Here is a 19,119-nt window from a genome sequence, read left to right as displayed (position 1 = left end):
AATGTAAAGGCAATTCTTACATGCAGCAGACGGATACATTAGAAGAAACATGGTTATGATTGTGAGGATTTCATGATAATAATAATAATAATAATAATAATAATAATAATAATAATAATAATAATAATAATAATAATAATAATAATAATAATAATAATAATACAAGTACTTACCAACAGTGGTGAGGAGCATGTTGTCCAGCAGCAATGCGATGGCGACGATGATGAGAACGAGTCGCCGCGATTCCCTACATGTCTGTAAGCAACTGGCGAAACGGGATCCCGCCACATAGTCCTGGACTACCGTCATGCCGACCCGGACCTACGAATACGAATAGAAACCAAAGACAAGTTAGTTAATGACATTGTGTCTGATATTGAATGCAACGTAATTACAGTATGGGGAAGCAGAAAAGCTTTTAGGACTGCGCTCACTGATGTATGTAGTTTGTATGAAGGGTTCGAATAGAAGCTGAGCAATATACTCATATATATCACAAGAATGTAGCTGATTAATTGGTTTGTTCTAGGAATAATTTGTTTTACCAGTATCTACCTCTAGTACAATCAAATTCAATTATAAACTCAGATCTTGTCAATCGTTATCCAGCTTATCACCCACTCCACAAGTATAAGTTCAAACTTGCTCTATTAAAAGAGCGACTACAAAAAATGACACAATCAGTTTATTTATAACTTATTTCACAGATACTTAGTTGTAATAGGGGATTACAATTATCAGATCTAAATTCCAAGGATTTTGCAATGTGGGAGACTTTGAAATCTAAGGTATATTCATAAGTCCAAATTCTAGATCATCTTCAGGAAACGATAACCACTACAAAAGGCTGCTCTAGATCCTTCCTATATATGAAATGTTTGTTTTAATCATTAGTTGATTCGTATTTACGTATTTACGACCTTTGTCAGCAGTGAGGTTACAATAGGACGTGATCTAGAATTTAAACTGAGATTCGAACTACTACAATGTATCCGATGCTCTTCTATCTGGGATCGAAAGCGGGACCTCATACATCAAAAGCACTGCAATAGCCATTAGATTATGGAGCTATATTTGAGACAGTATGTTAAGAACAGCGGTTGACATTAGGAACATCGAAGTAGTATGTTTTTCCATTAGCTTCAAACCTAATGCAGGTCCAATATAGACTTATCAAGAGGTCCATGGTTAATGCTCATGCTTTCCATCAGGAGATACGGTGGCTCAGTGGTACAGTGCTCACCTCTAGTGTGAAGAGTTCCTGGTTCGATCCCACGACACATGCATTTCTGGTGGACAACATGGTGACCATGAGTTTTCTCTAGATTCTCGCATTTCCTTCCACATTATCATTCCACCAATTTCTTCATAATTATTCACTTCCATTAATCATCAATCTCTTTTAGCCCAAAAGGTATAACCATTTAAGGGTTCTATTTCATTTCGTACCTCCAGTACGCATGGACTTGGAGTCAACTTTCAGTGGTTCAGATTTAATTTTAAACTGGTCCTAGATTTAAGTTTTACATAGTCTTGGTTTTGTAAAAGAAATGTTAAACCAAACTCGTATGTAACAGTTAGTTAACATTAAAGTATCTGTCTTGTTCAAGTAGCTAACACGCACATTTTCAATGCGTGTGTGTGATCTTGGATATTTGGTTCGGATACAAACCAAAATAGTAATTCAGGTCTCACTTCAAGCACTTGGTGTCCTCTCATATAGCCACAGTGCTGAAAAAGCAGTGTTGATCTTCAATCAGCCAAACATAATTAACATTAACCCATACCTTATGCAATAAAGTGTATCATTCAAGCTCTAGTGATGGAGAGTTGGCTTCGCATTCGGGATGTTGTGGGTTCGATTCCCGCAGCCGACTATCCTAACCTTCTCAATCCTATCAGGCAAATGCCGGGATGGTACCTACGAAACAGATACTGGCCGATACCTTCCCAAAGCTATTGTTATTGTTGTTAGATATCCAGTATAAAATGGCTTCTGAGCTATATCTGGTGATTGTTAAATAAATTAAATAAATTAATACCATTTAATTCCTTTCTTTGCCATTTATCTATTTACCTTCTGGCCTTCAGTTCCAAGGACAGCCTGTCAAGTTCAGAACGACACAATAGTTTCGAAAGAATGGAGTTGGGTGGGATGTAAGGGAGTTGGGATGTTTTAATGTATTAGAGTTCAACAGATATAGCTAACATTTAAAAAAGAATGTCTATGAATATATAAGGCAAACAGTGAACTTAACGTAGAAGAATACCCACAGCGAGACTATAAAATAAACGTTAAGGTTTTTTATATGGTATTTATTCAAGTTCTGTTCTCGAGAATATGAAACATCGGGGAACCGTAGAGAAAAATTTATGAACGCTAAGATTTGGAGTGTATTCCATAGTGTGTGGGTGTGTGTGTGTGACTTCTTTTGTTCTGCCAATCCTACAAGTGGCTTCTGTGTATATCGATCTGAACCAGTTGCTTCTCTCTCTTCTTTGCCCTTCTGTCTCCTGTGAGAAAAATGCCAGGAGAAAGAATGGATGAGAGTTGAGGTTCGCCCCCCCCCCCTTACATTTTTTTTATCAATCTCCGTCCTCTTGAGCTATTCTTCTTGCTTTATCTCCCTCCATTTGCCCCTCCCATCCTCCGTCCTCACTACACTATTTTTCTCTTTCGATCGTTCAAAATCACGTTGGAGGGGTGGCTTAATATTGAAGAGATCCGATTTGGTCTGTCTTAAGGTTATTCAATTGTCATTTACTTCTGTCAAATTCTCCCTATGGAAAAGGGATGGAAGAAGAAGAAGAAAGATAGCCAGATAATAAAGGATATGGAAGAGGGAGAGGGAAAATTGAGACAAGAATCAAAATTAGAATTCAATATTCTTTGGTATCGAATTATTAGATCGCGAAATTAAAAAAAAAAAAAAAAAGTTTCACATGTACTACTGTGAAATATTCATGGGAAGGTCTCAAATGATTCGATAAATGTAATTTCTCTGTTTTTGCTTAGCACCCAATTGTTAAAAAGTCAACTTCCCTGCGAGGATTTTGCGACAATAGTGAAATGTTACAGTTAGAATATGTTCACCTTTTATATCTATATAGTAAGTAGGATGTTAACATCCGGTACCTAGCTAGGGAAGGAAAAAATGAGTAGAATTAGACGGACACGTAGAAACCATGATGAACGCAGTAACCCATTTATGTTTGTTAATCCATCTCATTGTTTTATGTTTCAACTACCAACCTGTAACTTCATTTTCTGCGGACAGACGACTTACCGATAATATAAATTTAGAAATAATAGATAAGGAAACATTCCATTGAAAAGTATTTCCCAATTTTCATTGATACTATTATTTGTCCGTTTTATTATTTATTATCTTTATTATTTACTTCCTTTCAAATTGCTGCCCGAATAATTCTAAACTGCTCGTTTGACAAGAAGACATTAGGTTACTTTCTGTTGTACCTTAATTCAAGAAAACATTACAAGATCTTGCCCTAACTTCAGTTAAGATTTTGAGAATTTGGACTGAGCTGAATCCGCCCCTGTGTAAGAGGAGAATGATATGCACTATCAATGATGTATTTAGCCCATTCCCAGAAGGAAGCGGTGCTATTATTGCTCTTGATTGCAAATATCTATAAATTGAGCCATTTTTAGAGCTATCTTGAGTATTTGAGCATTTTCGGTGTCAAAATCAAAATTTAAGCAACAACAGTAAGATCCTTGACCATGGAAATATGGGAAACGACGCTTCACATTCTTATACATAGAACTTTTATTTCTCGTCAAATTTGGCAGCCATATTGGTTTCCAAGGTTTAAGTCACTTCCTGAGGTCGGATTGTGATTCAAAGGTAAAGAATGGATTCCAAGGACCCCAAAAACCTAGGAAATATTTGTAGCTATTTTAAAAAAAAATATACAGTAGCCATTTTGCCGGCTATCTGAAGTTTTGGTCATAAGGAAGAGAAATTAGACTTGTAAACATTCAAATTTGTGTTCAGCAGGGCCTCATTATCTCTAAAAATACGTATTGCTCAAATGTCGCAAATAATGCTATTAAAATTGTTTCAGAGAGCACTTTTCCTGAAATGCTTACTAGTATACCACTCAATTCCAAATTTTCGTTGCAATAACTTCTGGTTAGACCTATTGAACCTTTTTTGTATTTTAATTCAAGATCTTTCAAATGGTGTATTGAAACATCACAATGGCACTATTGGTAATGTAGATACGATAATTTAAATGGACCTGTCTCTCGACACGATGGAAATTTTCTTAATGTCACCACAGGGGTTCTTATCTAATCAAGTGTCTTCCGGCAATGGTTTTATTCCTTCTGTGCAAAATGGCACACTGGTATTCGGAAGTGAAATATGTTGGTAATATTTGCATCAACTCCACCGACTATTGGAAGATCTTCTGCATCGGATTGTCACTTCTGATGAAATATTGATCTCGTATGACAATCGTAAACAGTGAAGACAATGGTTGGATCATAATCAATATCCAGGACGATCTCCTAAATTAGCTTTCCATACACAAAAGACGTTGTTACTGATATGATAGTCTGTGGTGGGCTATGATCCATCATTGGTTTTGCAGTGTTCAAATCCATGAAATTAACCGTCAACTTTTCCGCAATCATCCATCAATCGTCGGCAGATATGGTGTCACGCTGCACGACAACGCTATGGCGCAAAAGATGGTGCAGGCTCATTATGAAATGCAGTATGAAACATTTCCTCAAATGCCGCACTCTGCCGCCGCCCCCCAGACTACAACATGTTTCAGCATCTCCATCATTTCTTGGGAGGGAAGACGTCCTTGATGATCGGACCTTGTAACTTGTGGTTAAGAACTTTTTCGATCACAGACGCCAGACTTCTTCCGCGACGGAATCCAATCGTTTTCTGAGCGAAGGCAAAAGTGTGTGGTTGCAGACGGCGACTATTTTGATTAACCAGCCTTTGGGAATGACTCACCTGTAACGGATATTTCATTCTTACCAGCCTAACAAAACACAGGTGATAATTTTGAGAACAATACTGTAAGATTATCCCCGGATATACCGTGAAGCACAGGAATTTTTGTTGTGTCTTGGTGTGACAATATCTCAGTTGTGTACTCATGGGTATTTACAGAGAGGATCATTCATTTATTTTGACATTCTTTGTTACTTTCAAAGACGCTGAAATTTGTGTATCCTGCAATTAGTGTCAGGGGAACATTCCCCCATGCCGTAAACGTCGCCAACACCTAGTGGCCCACTTGCCGGTAAATGTCGATCCTCGATATAGTGACGCGTCGAAGGATTGTCGCTGGTGTGCCACTAGTGGCAGGGTTTCGTCAAGTCGAAACAGATATCTAGAGTCGATTTGTTGAAGTCACCACCGCGTAGCACCGCACTCCGTCGATTCGTCACGCGAAGAGGCCAACACGAAGTATCGCCAGTCATATGCATGCGATTATTGTTATATATTATTTTTTTCTGACGAATTATTCCTAAAGTGAGCTCCGGGGATTAAGAGTAATCCCTGCCTCTGCATCATGAACTGAAAAAACGAGATGAGTGCGTATAATTGTATGAATTTAGATGTCAACTGTCGGCGATCATTAGAAAGTGATTATGGTAGAAATATGAAATAAAGTAAATAGGCGGTGTCATTTTGTCATGGCGAATGCATTTTATCTGATCCCTAACGGCTATAGTCGAATATACACGGTTAAAGAAGCACTTTGATTATCCAAATAAGAACGACTTCAAGGATCTGTCTCTACAAGTGACGTTTCCCTCTTTGCCTCCGTGGCAAAATCGGAAGAACACACATCTAGTGGAATCATAAGGTGGGTGGTTCGCGCCCATCCCAAGGCACTTTTTTAAATTACCTTTTAATGTGTTTTAGACTCACCTTAATCAGCGGCCCAAATCTGTCTTCAACATTGGAGGGGACGGGTAAGACCGTTCCCATATATATATATATATATATATATATATATATATATATATATATATATATATAGGCACGAATCCAAGAGGGTATAGGGGCTATAGCCCTCCCTTGACGCTCAGGTATACATTGGATAAAATGGGCTTTAATTCTGCTTGACACTGGATAAAGCTACAAACTATGGTTTAGCCCCTCCATTGATCATATCCTGGATCCGCCAATATATATATATAATGCAATGTTCAAAATATTTATGAAGTTGAAAATGCTGTGGAGGATCTAGGGAGCAGAGTTGTCTTCAACAAACATTGGGAGACTGGTTGATTTGGGGCTTATTCTGGGAAGGGAAGAGATGAGTCTCATATTACCGTAGATGCAGGGGTAAAAGTAAGTGGGTACGAGGAGGGACGTCGTCCCCTCACTTCCAAAAAAATATTTGTGGCGTCCCGCGCTTACTAAAAAAATTACAATGGGAAAAGATAGGCACGGAGGACGGCATAACATCAAGCGTCCCCCTACCTTTTCAGGTCCACTTTTACCCCTGGGTAGATGAATTTGATTTCTGAGGTGAGCCTGTTGTATATTATATATATATATCATGCGATGTAGATGAAGTAGTGGTATATATCAGTATTACAAACTAGTGTTGTGAACACATTTTGAAATTCGAATACATGCATATTTATAATTGGTACCTCAAGACGGGGTTACTTTGCACTTTAGGGGTAACTTTGCACAAAACACCAAAAGAGTTGCACAGTCCTCTGCCGGTAAAATCATGAACTGTAAAAAGAAAGTTTTAACTGCCACCATAAGATAGAACATCTAACTGTGTTTTGGCTATAATGTTGGCAGCTGACATCAATTTTAATTACCCGGAGGGTTCGCTGTAGAGGTTTGGAAAGCAGTCACTGTAAAGACCGACAAAATTTGAAAGATATCAGCTACAAAAATTTTCGTCAAAGCTAAGTCAATTTCGTAGAATACTACTGTATATAATGGGACTTTGAAGCAATAGTTGAAATTGAAGTGTGAAACCTTTTAAAGTCATAGGGAAAATAAAACTAGAAAAAGGCTGTTTTAGCCTCTAATGGGGGTTTCTTGGCATCTGTCAAAAGTAATCCCTTAGGAAATTATTACTACTGATACCTCCTGTCTTCTACTTTTAGATAAATTTCCTATTTAAGTAGATGCCAGAATGGATTTCTTCTTGGAAAATAAATTACAAACAGTGGCGGATCCAGAAAAATAGTTTGAGAGGGTCTTTACTCGGAAAGGTTTTTTTTTTTTTTTTTTTTTTTTTAAAATCACTAGAATTTTGGGAAGGAGGGGCTTGAAGCTTATACGCCTAGGAATGACTAACGTTAGATTTTTAAAAAGAAATCCTGCAATTTGAGTGGGCTTCGGCCTGATAGCCCCAAACCGAGTAAATCTTCCACTGATTACGGTTGAGACGATATTCTTGGACATAAAGAGCAACCAAGGCAAATCAGTTCACGGGGATTTTCTTGTTCCTGAGTTGGCATTTTTTGTGGAACATATGATAAACTATCAGAATGTAGTTTCTGTGCCGTTACCAGAAAATACAAAAACCTAATTTTCTTGACAAATATCGGTAATTCATACTAAGTACCGGTATCGATACCATCATTCTAATATCAATATTTGTAGACTGAGTGCAGTTTTGTGTAGGAAGTGAAATGTACAAACACTGGTGGGAAAATATTGCACAGAAACATTATGTTCGTATGTTGAACATACTTTTTTGTATGTTGTGCAAAGTATCCTAACCTACGGGTTAACTTTTTACCAAAGTTCATATTTCAATAACCATGGTCATATTCAGGGGCGTAAATAAGGGCCCCGCAGACCCCGCATTGCGGGAGGGCCACAAGCCATCAGGGGGCCTCAAATCGTGAAGTGGGACTTAGAGAAGGGACCCCGCTCCTCGCTGTCTGCAGGAGGGCCTCCAAGCCTTTAGTTACGCCACTGGTCATACTAAATGTTTGCTAACGCATTTGCGTGAATGTTTTCCTTATATATATCTAGCTATTATAAATAGTGTTCTAAATCATTACGTTTGAAAGTTAAATGCGATTTTCTTTAAAATTCCTTACATTTGGTGCAAAGTAACCAAGTCTTACGGTATGTTTCTACTTAGGCATCCACAATGTTCCACATTAAAACTTTAGGACATTTGTTTTATAATAGTATAAATAATGACTTCCCCAAAACTATGAAGAAGGAAAATCAATTATGTATGACGCAACAATACTCTTATTTGTGCAAAACGATGAGGCTCAATAGCATTATAGGAATTAAATGGTTGAAAATAGACTAACAATAATTAATGACAAATTTAATGTAATGAAGTTTCAAACTTTTACATCATTAAGGTGAAACGGACAAGCCAAGAGAAATCAATTTCATCTCATTTTCTTTTGTGGTAATCGGACACAAAATTCCCAAAAAGCACTTTTCAAATCGAATTATTGGAGGGACAGTCCCCCCAGTTCCCAGATTGGCTTGGATATGTCCCCTCGTCCCCCCGGGATTTGCGCCAGTGACCTTAATGTAAACAAATCACGCATATAGATGATTTAATGTATTTTGCAGGAGTAATTTTGTGGTTCATTGGCGTTCGGTCTTCTCTGCCGCTGGTGGGCCGCTGCTGATATAATTTTCAAAATGAAGTGGGGCATCACGGATCGTCGCTGCGGGGCCGCCAATTTTTGGCGAGATATCGCTAGTCGCCCATCGGTGACCCACCGACGCTTACGGCATGGTGACTTTGGCATTCATTACAATACCACAAGGTTAACAGTGTTGCCAATTCAAAATAAAGTAGTGTTTTTCTTAAATAGTACTACTAAAGCTTCTACTTAAAGTATAAAAAAAGGCAGAGATGAAGCAAAAAACGGTAGAAGTACTCAAGGCGATGACACCTGAAGATTTTCACAACTGCTTCCAACAATGGAAACTTCGTATGCAGACGTGTATAGTGAAGGGAAGGGAGTACGTTGAAGGGGATCACCTTTAATTTTTAAGTTTGACAATCAACTGTACTTTTAGCATCAATCCTTGTATTTTTTTAGCCAGCTCTGGTGTATTTGTAGTACTTATTATTTATAATTGTCTATATACTATTTATATTTTTAATTTTATTTTTTAAATAATTAAGTTTTATTCATTTATAAATTTTATAGTCTGAAATTTCATTACGTTTATGTGTGCAGAGTGCAAGTGGACAAATGTGCTTTTTGAATTTATACACAGTTATCTTAAGTATTAATAAACTAAATATTGTTAACAATTACGGGAAAGCCCATACATTGATTAATATTCAACTATTTAGCAAATAAGGATAAATTAATTACTAGGGCAACCCAAAAGCATAAAAAGCATAATAGCAATTTAGACATATGGTTGGTACCTTGATCATGATTGTGGTTGTCTAAGGGCCTACAAGAAACTAATTTTAAAAGCATAATAAAGCATAATTTTAGAAAATAAAGCATAATTAAAATATATAACACAATTCTTGCAAAATTTTGTTTAACTGCAAGTTTAACATAATGTATTAATATTTTTAAAGCCAATATTTACAATGCAAAATCATTGAGAACGTAACAATGCAACAATGAAAAGCTTATTTTTATTTCTGTGAACTTTTTGGTGTAATCCTTTGATGTAGAGAAAAAAAGGAAAAGAAGAAGAAAACTTTCCGCCAGCAATGATTTAGGATTTAGGATTTAGATTTGTGGGCTGTCGGCATCTAAGGCCATTTAGCTCTTCACGATTTGAGGGATGACGTCCCTCGGCGAGCACACAATCCGGGAAAAGGGAAGGAAGAAAGGATTGGGAAAGGAAGGAAGCGGCCTGGGACCTATAAGTTAGGTACCACCCCGGCATTTGCCTGGTGTGAATGAGGAAAACCCAGGAAAACCTCATTCAGGGTGGCTGGTCTGAAAAAGCTGTTACACTTTTTCGACCGAGTGACCCCACCGGGAATCGAATCCGCCAGCAATGAATAGTACACAAGAACTCCACACTAAATTATGTGTACCTCTTGAACTTGAGCTCTTTTTGTACTTTTTGGTGGTATCTTTTACTTTCCCTTTCTGTATTATATATGCACCTCTAAGGTGGTGGGAACAAACTGGTTCGATTAAAGAATATCTCTTTACAGTGCATTGAGTACAAAGTTCAATAAATATGAAAGAAAAAAAATGAAATGAAATCTTTAAGTTTTACGTCCCACGGTTATGCCGGTTAGGCTAAAGGAGCCGATGATGATGAGTAATGAATGAAATGAAGAAAGTGGGAGGAAACGGGAGAACCCCGAGAAAACCCACGCACACGGTGTTTGTCCATCACAAGGTTCACTTGGCGGGGGCTGGGATCGAACCCGGGACCCCTAGCACCAGAGGTGAACGCTCTACCACTGAGCCACCGCGGCCCCATGAAAGAAACTGGTTGCATAAAATATTAATAAATAGATCAAGATATTTAGAATATTTAATGTATAGTAAATACATAGTATTATACATTATACACGATTACTGTAAAACAATCATTGAAATTAACAATAAAGCATAATAAAGCATAATTTGAAAAAAAAAAGTATAATTACACAAAAAAATAAAGCATAATGTGGGTTGCTCTATTAACCCTTTCCCCTCGAATTTGTTTTGACACAGCAAGCTGTACTGCTCGGATTTATTTTGAGATAATTTCAGTGATTAATGCTTATTACCATTTCAATACAAATAAACAACCACATTACAGACAATACCTTTGTTTTATTTAAAAATACATCAGAAATTAAGCATAAACTGCCCTTTTACATACCTGTTACCTATATTTGCGCTGTGTGTGATATTTTTTCGAAACATTCACCTGGATGCAATCCAGATTTTCTGGAGCACGTATTACAAAAATACACAGTCTCTCTCCTCCCAGCTTTTACTATTCTATCACTGCACACTGCATAGTCTTTGGAATTGCTCTTTGGATTGGAATATATAAAATGTGGTGCACCATTCAGTCTTTCTTCCGTATCTGTAGACGACAGCCTCCCTCGCTTGCGTTGTGTATTTCGGACATTGCCTACCAGCTAAGTAATCAACTTTTTTTCTGTAGTCAATATGGGCAACTCTTAGATTTTGATTCATTTGTCTCTGCGTGTTGAATAATAAGAAACTATTCACAACTGTTACCTCTAATAGCCAGAAAAATAACTTTCTCCACCATTTCACCGATTTACGCATAAAACTGGCAGCAGTTGTCGACTAAGGAACGGCCGAGTAAGGAGTTGAATAGACGGCCAAATGATGGCAGAAGTTGTCGACTAAATCATACAAGCGGGGCTCTGTCGACATGCGAGCAATTAAAGCGTCAAAATTAGTGCGGGTTAGCCCCGACATACGAGCAGAAAGAAAAATTTCGAATGTCGGGGCTCTCGCCGCATTCGAGGGGAAAGGGTTAATTACTTATAATGAGCGGGTCGGGCGAACATATTCGTAAGCACCATTTCCAGTGAAATTAAGTTATTAGGTGGAATGGGCTGTGATCGAACCCCAGAAGAGAATGTAGGTAGTTTAATTTCGGCAATGTATCGGTAAATTGCAGAGGAAGGTTATTTAATATGTGTCATTGCATTGAATCGCGTGGTAATCGTTAACCTTCTTTTCTAGTTTACTGAAAAGTTAGAACATGTGGCTCTCCTGAGCCGTTCAGTTCTGTAAATTCACTCACTGTAGATAGAATAAAGTTTCTGTTGGTAGAAAAATAGGATAGAAGACAAATATTCAATTTTGTGTTGCGAGTAAATCTTTTTGGATGTTTCCTCATGAAAAGGAAAGACATGCCGTCACCATGGCGATACGAGATGAGGTGACATCTGACGGTAACAGTTAACACCAACGACTTTTCTTGGCGTCATCATCTCTTGGAGAAATCAGGGTGTCAGAGAGGGAGAAACGTTCCAAAAGAAGTACCTCCTCCACCTTCTCCTTTTCCCCCCTCAACAAAGGATCACGTATCAAAACGTCTTGAGTCCAATAAGAACTGCAAACAGTTTCTCATTTGTCCACTTTCCGCTAGAGAGTATATAAAAAGCAGTGAATCGTCTAGTGTGCGGAGAAACTGGACACACACCATTACACAGTCCTTCGGATGGTGAATTTGCTTTCTTTTTTTCTTTCCTTGTAGAAGAAAATTTAACTAGGAAAACATTTTGATAATTATTTTCCACACGTTTCCTCTTAAAATTGCTTGCATGAAGAAAGGAGGAAGAATATTATTTGGAAAACTTATGGTCTACTTCCAGGAATATTCTTTCTTTTCACAACAAGCTCATGAAATGAAATGAAGCTTTAACGTCCCACGATTATGCTCTTTGGGCTAAAGGAGAAGGATGATTAATTAAATTAAATTTCTTGTGTTCTCCCACTGGGAATCGAATCCGGAATTAAGTGCACCAAAGGCACTCGCGCTAGCCACAAGACCATCAAGGAGAGATACAACGAGCTCATGGTGTTGACTCCTGAAAAAAATATGAAGCAGAAGGAATTGCAGAATCTAATGAAATAATGGATATTATCCGTAAGAAGGAGCAGGAATGGATACAGCTAGCATGAATTAAAAGCTTAAAATATATATCGGGTGTTCTAAAAATGGCGCCACGAACAACAGAGCGCTATTCTTCAGGTCAAGATAAAGCAAAAATGCAATATAGTGGTATACCCTTCAGGGCTTCCTTCATCCGATATGAGGAATCAAAAGTTTCACTACGTGACAACGTTGCATATTAATTTGCAACCATTAGCATTGCTCTACGAATCCATCAAGCAGTTACATAGACTGTTATGCTAATAGCTGATACTAGTGTTAACGTCTATCGACTTTTAACTACCATCTAAAAAAATTAACATAACTATTTGATGGATTGGTAGATCTAGTCCAGAGATTTTCAACTTGGTAGGTCGCGCGAGGGTTCCATGGGGGTCGCGAAGGTAAATGGAAGATATAAATATAATTAGAATCTAAAATATTTTAGGAGAATAGGAAAATATTTCTAGGAAAATATTTTTAAAAATTATTTTGAATCTCGTTCTGAAAGGCGTATTTTTATTTTTATACATAGTGCTACGAACAACAAAATATAGGTCTACTAAATATTTTCAACAGGTGCAGCGTTGTTTAAAAATCCATTTGAATGAAAGAGGTAAGATATGAAACGAATGAAAGCTGCATGTTGAAATACCAGAAAAATACAAATGAAACAAAACCTGAATATTGAAATACAATTAAAGTAGAAAGCTAATAAGATATCTGAGCATGGTATGATTTCACTAGTGCCGGTTCAATCCGGCTCAATCTTCGTGACGCACATTATCAAGTCATTTTCAACTGATAAGCGATTTCTTGTATTTGAATACTTACCATGGAAGAAAAACCCCTTTTGCACATAAACGATGGAGCAAATGGAATTATTACTTTTAAAGTAGCAGATACCAGACAAGAAATGGATTATACTATTATAGAAATAGATGGATATCGTGAGATTTCTGCAATAGATATATTAAAAATACCACGCACGCTTATTACGAGGGCCATCCAGAAAATAAAGAACGATTGCGCATCGGCCGTGGCGCCGACCCCCTATCACTGCGATCGCTTGCACGGCAGTTAGCTCCTTCCTTCACCTCAGTGTGAGTCGAGTCTCAATGCTGTGCGGTCACGCTACTTGTTTGTGAAGCAATTCAAAATGGCGGCGCCAATCGAAAATCCTGCCAAATGTGAAGTACGGAGTTCATGCCAAGAGGAGCAACAGTACTCAGACGTCTACTGTGAAACTCTCCAACTACTTCGACGTGCCATTCAAAACAAGAGAATGAAATTCTGTCGACAAAAGTGTTGTTGATCCATGACAATGCCCGGCCTAATGCATCAGCATGAACCCAGCAGGTACTTCAACGTCTAAAGTGGGAAATCTGTGGTCATCCTGCTTACAGTCTTGACTTGGCACCAAGTGATTTTCGCTTATTCTCGAAACTTAAGGAATTTTTGGGCGGGAAAACTGTTCGCAAACGATGAGAAACACAAACAAACAGGGACAGCCTGGCTCAAATTTTTGGTGGCAGATAAGTTTAACATCGGCATTGAAAACCTGGTCCCACGTTATAACAAGTGTCTTGACAACCATGGCGATTACATAGAGAAGTAGAGTACGTCTTATAGGTTTGGAAATAAAGTTTTGTGCTGATATATTTTGTTTTTATTTAACCATGACAAACATTCTTTACTTTCTGGACTACCGTCGTACAAACCAGAAATTATAAGGGGGTCACTTTCAAGAGGATATGATAAAATGCGGGTCGTGATAAGAATTCGGTTGAGAACCACTGGTCAAGTCTATGGTTCTTTACCTGCGACGTTGCCACATAGTGCAATTCTCGTCTTCAGACGAGGATCCGAGAGACATACAATTATATATACATACTTGGCGTTATTTTGACTTGTAAAATAGTGCTTTATAGTTCGTGGTCGACATTATATTAGGGAAACCTGCTAAGGGAAAGGAAGAGTGACGCAATAATTGAATGTAAGCGACAGACATGTTAATGCTGCCAGTAGTAATGGCCTTACTTTGCCTAACTTTTTGGCCCCTGGGTCCCTGCCTCAGGACCCATGGTCCCTGGCCGGGGTCAATGACCTAGGGGTACCTAGGACCACCCCCTCTAAATTTTGGCAGGGGTACCTTGGCCCACCCCCTAAATTTTGGCAGGGGTACATAGGACCACCCCCCTTAAATTTTGGAAATTGCCAAATCTAAAAATTTGGTATGGTAGCCTAGGACCATAGTATGTACCTCTATCAGTATTGGGTGTCTATGTCGTTCCCTTTCATGGGTAAAAAATTGCCAAAAATTCAAATTTCGGGGGTTTTTGACCTAATTTATCCCCTTGGATGAGGTATTATTACCCTATATGGTTGTATGAGCGTATACAGGGGTCCATTACCTTTCATAAGACATGGGTATATTAATGCACCCCTTGAAAAATTTGGGAGGGGTACCTTGGCCCACCCCTTAAATTTTGGAAATTGCCAAATTTCAACATTGGGTATTATAGTACAGGACCCTAATATGTATTATGATAAATTTGGGTGGTCCACCTCATTCCCTTTTAGGGGTACATAGGACCACCCCCCTTAAATTTTGGAAATTGCCAAATCTAAAAATTTGGTGTGGTAGCCTAGGACCATAGTATGTACCTCTATCAGTATTGGGTGTCTATGTCGTTCCCTTTCATGGATAAAAAATTGCCAAAAATTTAAATTTCGGGGGTTTTTGACCTAATTTATCTCCTTGGATGAGGTATTATTACCTTATATGATTATATGGTCATGTATAGGGGTCCATTACCTATCATAAGACATAGGTACATTTGTGCACCCCTTTAAATTTTTGGGAGGGGTACCTTGGCCCACCCCTTAAATTTTGGAAATTGACCAATTTAAACATTGGGTATTATGGTACAGGACCCTAATATGTATCATGATAAATTTGGGCGGTCCACCTCGTTCCCTTCCAGGGGCACAAAATTGCCAAAATATAAACGTAAGCAATACGTTATACCACGTGTTTGGTTTTTGGTCGATTTTATCCCCTTTGATGAGATGTTATTACCTTATATGGTTATATGGTCATGTATAGGGGTCCATTACCTTTCATAAGATATCGGTATATTTGTACAATCCTTTAAAAATTTGGGAGGGGTACTTTGGCCCACCCCCTTAAATTTTGGAAATTGTCCAATTTAAACATTTGGTATTATAGTACCGGACCTTAACATGTATTATGATAAATTTGGGTGGTCCACCTCGTTCCATTTTAGGGGTACAAAATTGTCAAAAATATAAACGTAAGCAATACGTTGTACCACGTGTTTGGTCTTTTGGCCCAATTTATCCTCTTGGATGAGGTTCTATTACCTTATATGGTTATATGGTTATGTATAGGGGTCTATTCCCTATCATAAGACATAGGTACATTTGTGCACTCCTTTAAAAATTTGGGAGGGGTACTTTGGCCCACCCCTTAAATTTTGGAAATTGCTCATTTTATATATTTGGTATTATAGTACTGGACCCTAACATGTATTATTATGATAAATTTGAGTGGTTCACCTCGTTCCCTTTTAGGGGTACGAAATTGCCAAATTTTAGTACAACCACGTGTTTGGTCTTTTGGCCCAATTTATCCTCTTGGATGAGGTCCTATTACCTTATATGGTTATATGGTCATGTATAGGGGTCCATTACCTATCATAAGACATAGGCACATTTGTGCACTCTTTAAATTTTTGGGAGGGGTACTTTGGCCCACCCCTTTAATTTTGGAAATTGCTCATTTTATATATTTGGTATTATAGTACTGGACCCTAACATGTATTATGATAAATTTGGGTAGTTCACCTTGTTCCCTTTCATGAGTAAAAAAAAAAAAAAATGCCAAATTTTACTACAACCACGTGTTTGGTATTTTGGTTCAATTTATCCTCTTGGATGAGGTCCTATTACCTTATATGATTATATGGTTATGTATATTGGTCCATTCCCTATTATAAGACATGGGTATATTGATGCACTCTTTAAAAATTTGGGAGGGGTACCTTGGCCCACCTCTTTATTTTGGAAAATTGCCCAATTTAAACATTTGGTATTATAGTACTGGATCCTAACATGTATTATGATAAATTTGGGTGGTCCACCTCGTTCCCTTCCATGGGTACGAAATTGCCAAATTTTACTACAACCACGTGTTTGGTATTTTGGTTCACCCCTTGGATGAGGTCCTATTACCTTATATGATTATATGGTTATGTATATTGGTCCATTCCCTATTATAAGACATGGGTATATTGATGCACCCTTTAAAAAATTTGGGAGAGGTATCTTGACTCATCCACTCAGTTTTAGAAATTGATTAATATAAGCATTTGGTATCTTCGTACAGGTCTTCAATATTTACCACTATAAATTTGGATGGTCCACATCGTTCCCTTTCATGGGTAAAGAACTACCAAAAATCAAATTTCGGATGTTATTGACCCCTATTTAATACGTTATATGGTTTATTACCTCTATATGTTTATGTTCTCTTTTAAATTTGGGAATTATCAAATAACAAAATTCGGTAAACGTTTTCTAGGACCCATTGGTATTCCTCTTATGGCCAAATATTCAAAATTTAAAGGTTATTGACCGGCTTTATTATTGAATAAGTACAGGATTTATTACTTTTTCATAAGACACAGGTGTATTTGTGTACCAATCTTAAATTTTGGGAGGGGTACATTTCTTATTGTCATATCAATAATTGGTAATTGTTCTTTGGGTAAATCATTGTGAAATATGAGTATGATCACGTGATCAGTTATTGACCTATGATGGGATTAGGACATTGGTACATTTAAACTTTGTAGGATAATTTGAGAATGCGTCATTGGTATTGATTATTCCCCGCCAAATATAAACGTAAGCAATACGATGTACCACGTGATTGACCTTGATGAGGTAGTGTACAGGGATACATAGCTATCCTTATTGAATCTTATGACTCATAGTCTTAAGGGAATACATGCTACAACACTGGCAAAGTTATTGTTAATGCAATTTCATTGGTTGATCACTATCTTTCGTGCAATCTGATTGGTTGATCACTATCTTTCGTGCAATCTGATTGGTTGCTGATTTTCAAATCTTTGCTGTATTCAGTTTTAAGTTTTGTTTAACATTTAAAAATCTTGGTTTCGTTCAACATTTTGCACTCACTGATAAATATGATCAAAACCGTTTATTTGTTAATCGAATAATTAAAAAACCGGATAAAGTTTGACGGTTAACCGTGAAACGTAAAATTTTTTAGTTTGAAAATTTTTTGTTTGAAAGTTTTTGTTTGAAAACTCTTGTTTCAAATTTGTGTTTGAATTTTTTGTTTCAGAATTTTGTTTGAAATTTGTTTCAAAATTTTTTGTTTGAAAATTTTTTTGTTTAAATTTTTTTTGTTTCGAAAGTTTTGTTTGAAATTTTTTGTTTGAAACTTTGGTTTGGCATTTTTAAAAGTTTGTGCACTCATTAGTAAAGAACCGGAACTGTTAGAACTAAAACCTCTGGCAACATTGTGGTGCAATAGTACACGTCAGAACATAGGGTTGTACTTGAAATGAAAAAAACACAATTCATTGAAATGGATCATTTTATTACACTCCACATACATCCATACCAGATAGTGGTTCTGGATATTGTCGATACAATGTATTTTGAACTTCTTGCACTAGTTTGTCTTTAGCGTATAATTTTAATTCCAACTGAAGTCTTTTAAGGTCTATTGCGATATCAATTGGTGGAAACTCAATGTCCATTTGATCGCAAATAAACTGTTTATCAATACAGGTATGCACCCACGAACGATGTTGACAACCATCACAATATCTAGATACATGTTGTACAATATGCATAACACATTTTTCAAAATAGTACTTTTTCAAGAATATACTTGTTTTGTTGCACACTTCCACTGCATGTTTCACACACTGAAATACGCTGATGAATTTGTTCCATTCCGTTTGTGTTAGATACACCATGTTGCGAGGGTCATGGAATGTACTCTTTTTACGTAACAGCACCATCTTCTCTTCGAGGACTGTACGCAGCACCACTTCATGATTTGAGCCTAATGATTTGACTATGGTCACATTTAGCTCATCATGAAAATAATCGTTCATTTGATCGATTCGTGAACATAATATTTGCCATTCTTCACAGGTCAGTTGTACACCAAATTGTTCTGCTTTGCCCAATCGAATCACAGGTTCAAATGTTCTAGCACTGATACCAATCATCACATGTTTTGTTTGAAATATATTTATTGGATAATAGCTTGCGAAGATGAACTCTTTATCGTTAGAAGTACACATCTTTCCTCCTGAAAAGCACTTGCTCAAATGATTTCGTGGGATGACAGTGTATTGGTTGATTTATAGTTATTACTGACGTCATTGGAAAGGAATGTGCTGACGTTTGAATTCATGGTTTCATCACAGTTGCTGACGTCATGCTGACCAACCAAATTCATACAACTATG

General features: G+C 37.3%; 1 protein-coding gene across 1 annotated transcript in view; it reads right to left on the bottom strand.

Annotated features, from left to right (window-relative positions):
* The window catches only part of Vmat (Vesicular monoamine transporter), a 283,884-nt gene that overhangs the window by 143,460 nt on the left and 121,305 nt on the right, over positions 1-19,119 (bottom strand). The window contains exon 2 of the mRNA XM_081763555.1: positions 174-321. Coding sequence (XP_081619681.1) covers positions 174-309 — 136 coding nt within the window. The 5' untranslated portion in view covers positions 310-321. The remainder of the gene's footprint in view (positions 1-173; positions 322-19,119) is intronic.

This window comes from Thermobia domestica, chromosome 1, assembly GCF_964235325.1.
Source record: "Thermobia domestica chromosome 1, izTheDome1.hap1.1, whole genome shotgun sequence".
NCBI lineage: Eukaryota > Metazoa > Arthropoda > Insecta > Zygentoma > Lepismatidae > Thermobia > Thermobia domestica.
The sequence above is the reverse complement of the archived record's forward strand: the minus strand, read 5'-3'. Positions and strand labels throughout refer to the sequence as shown.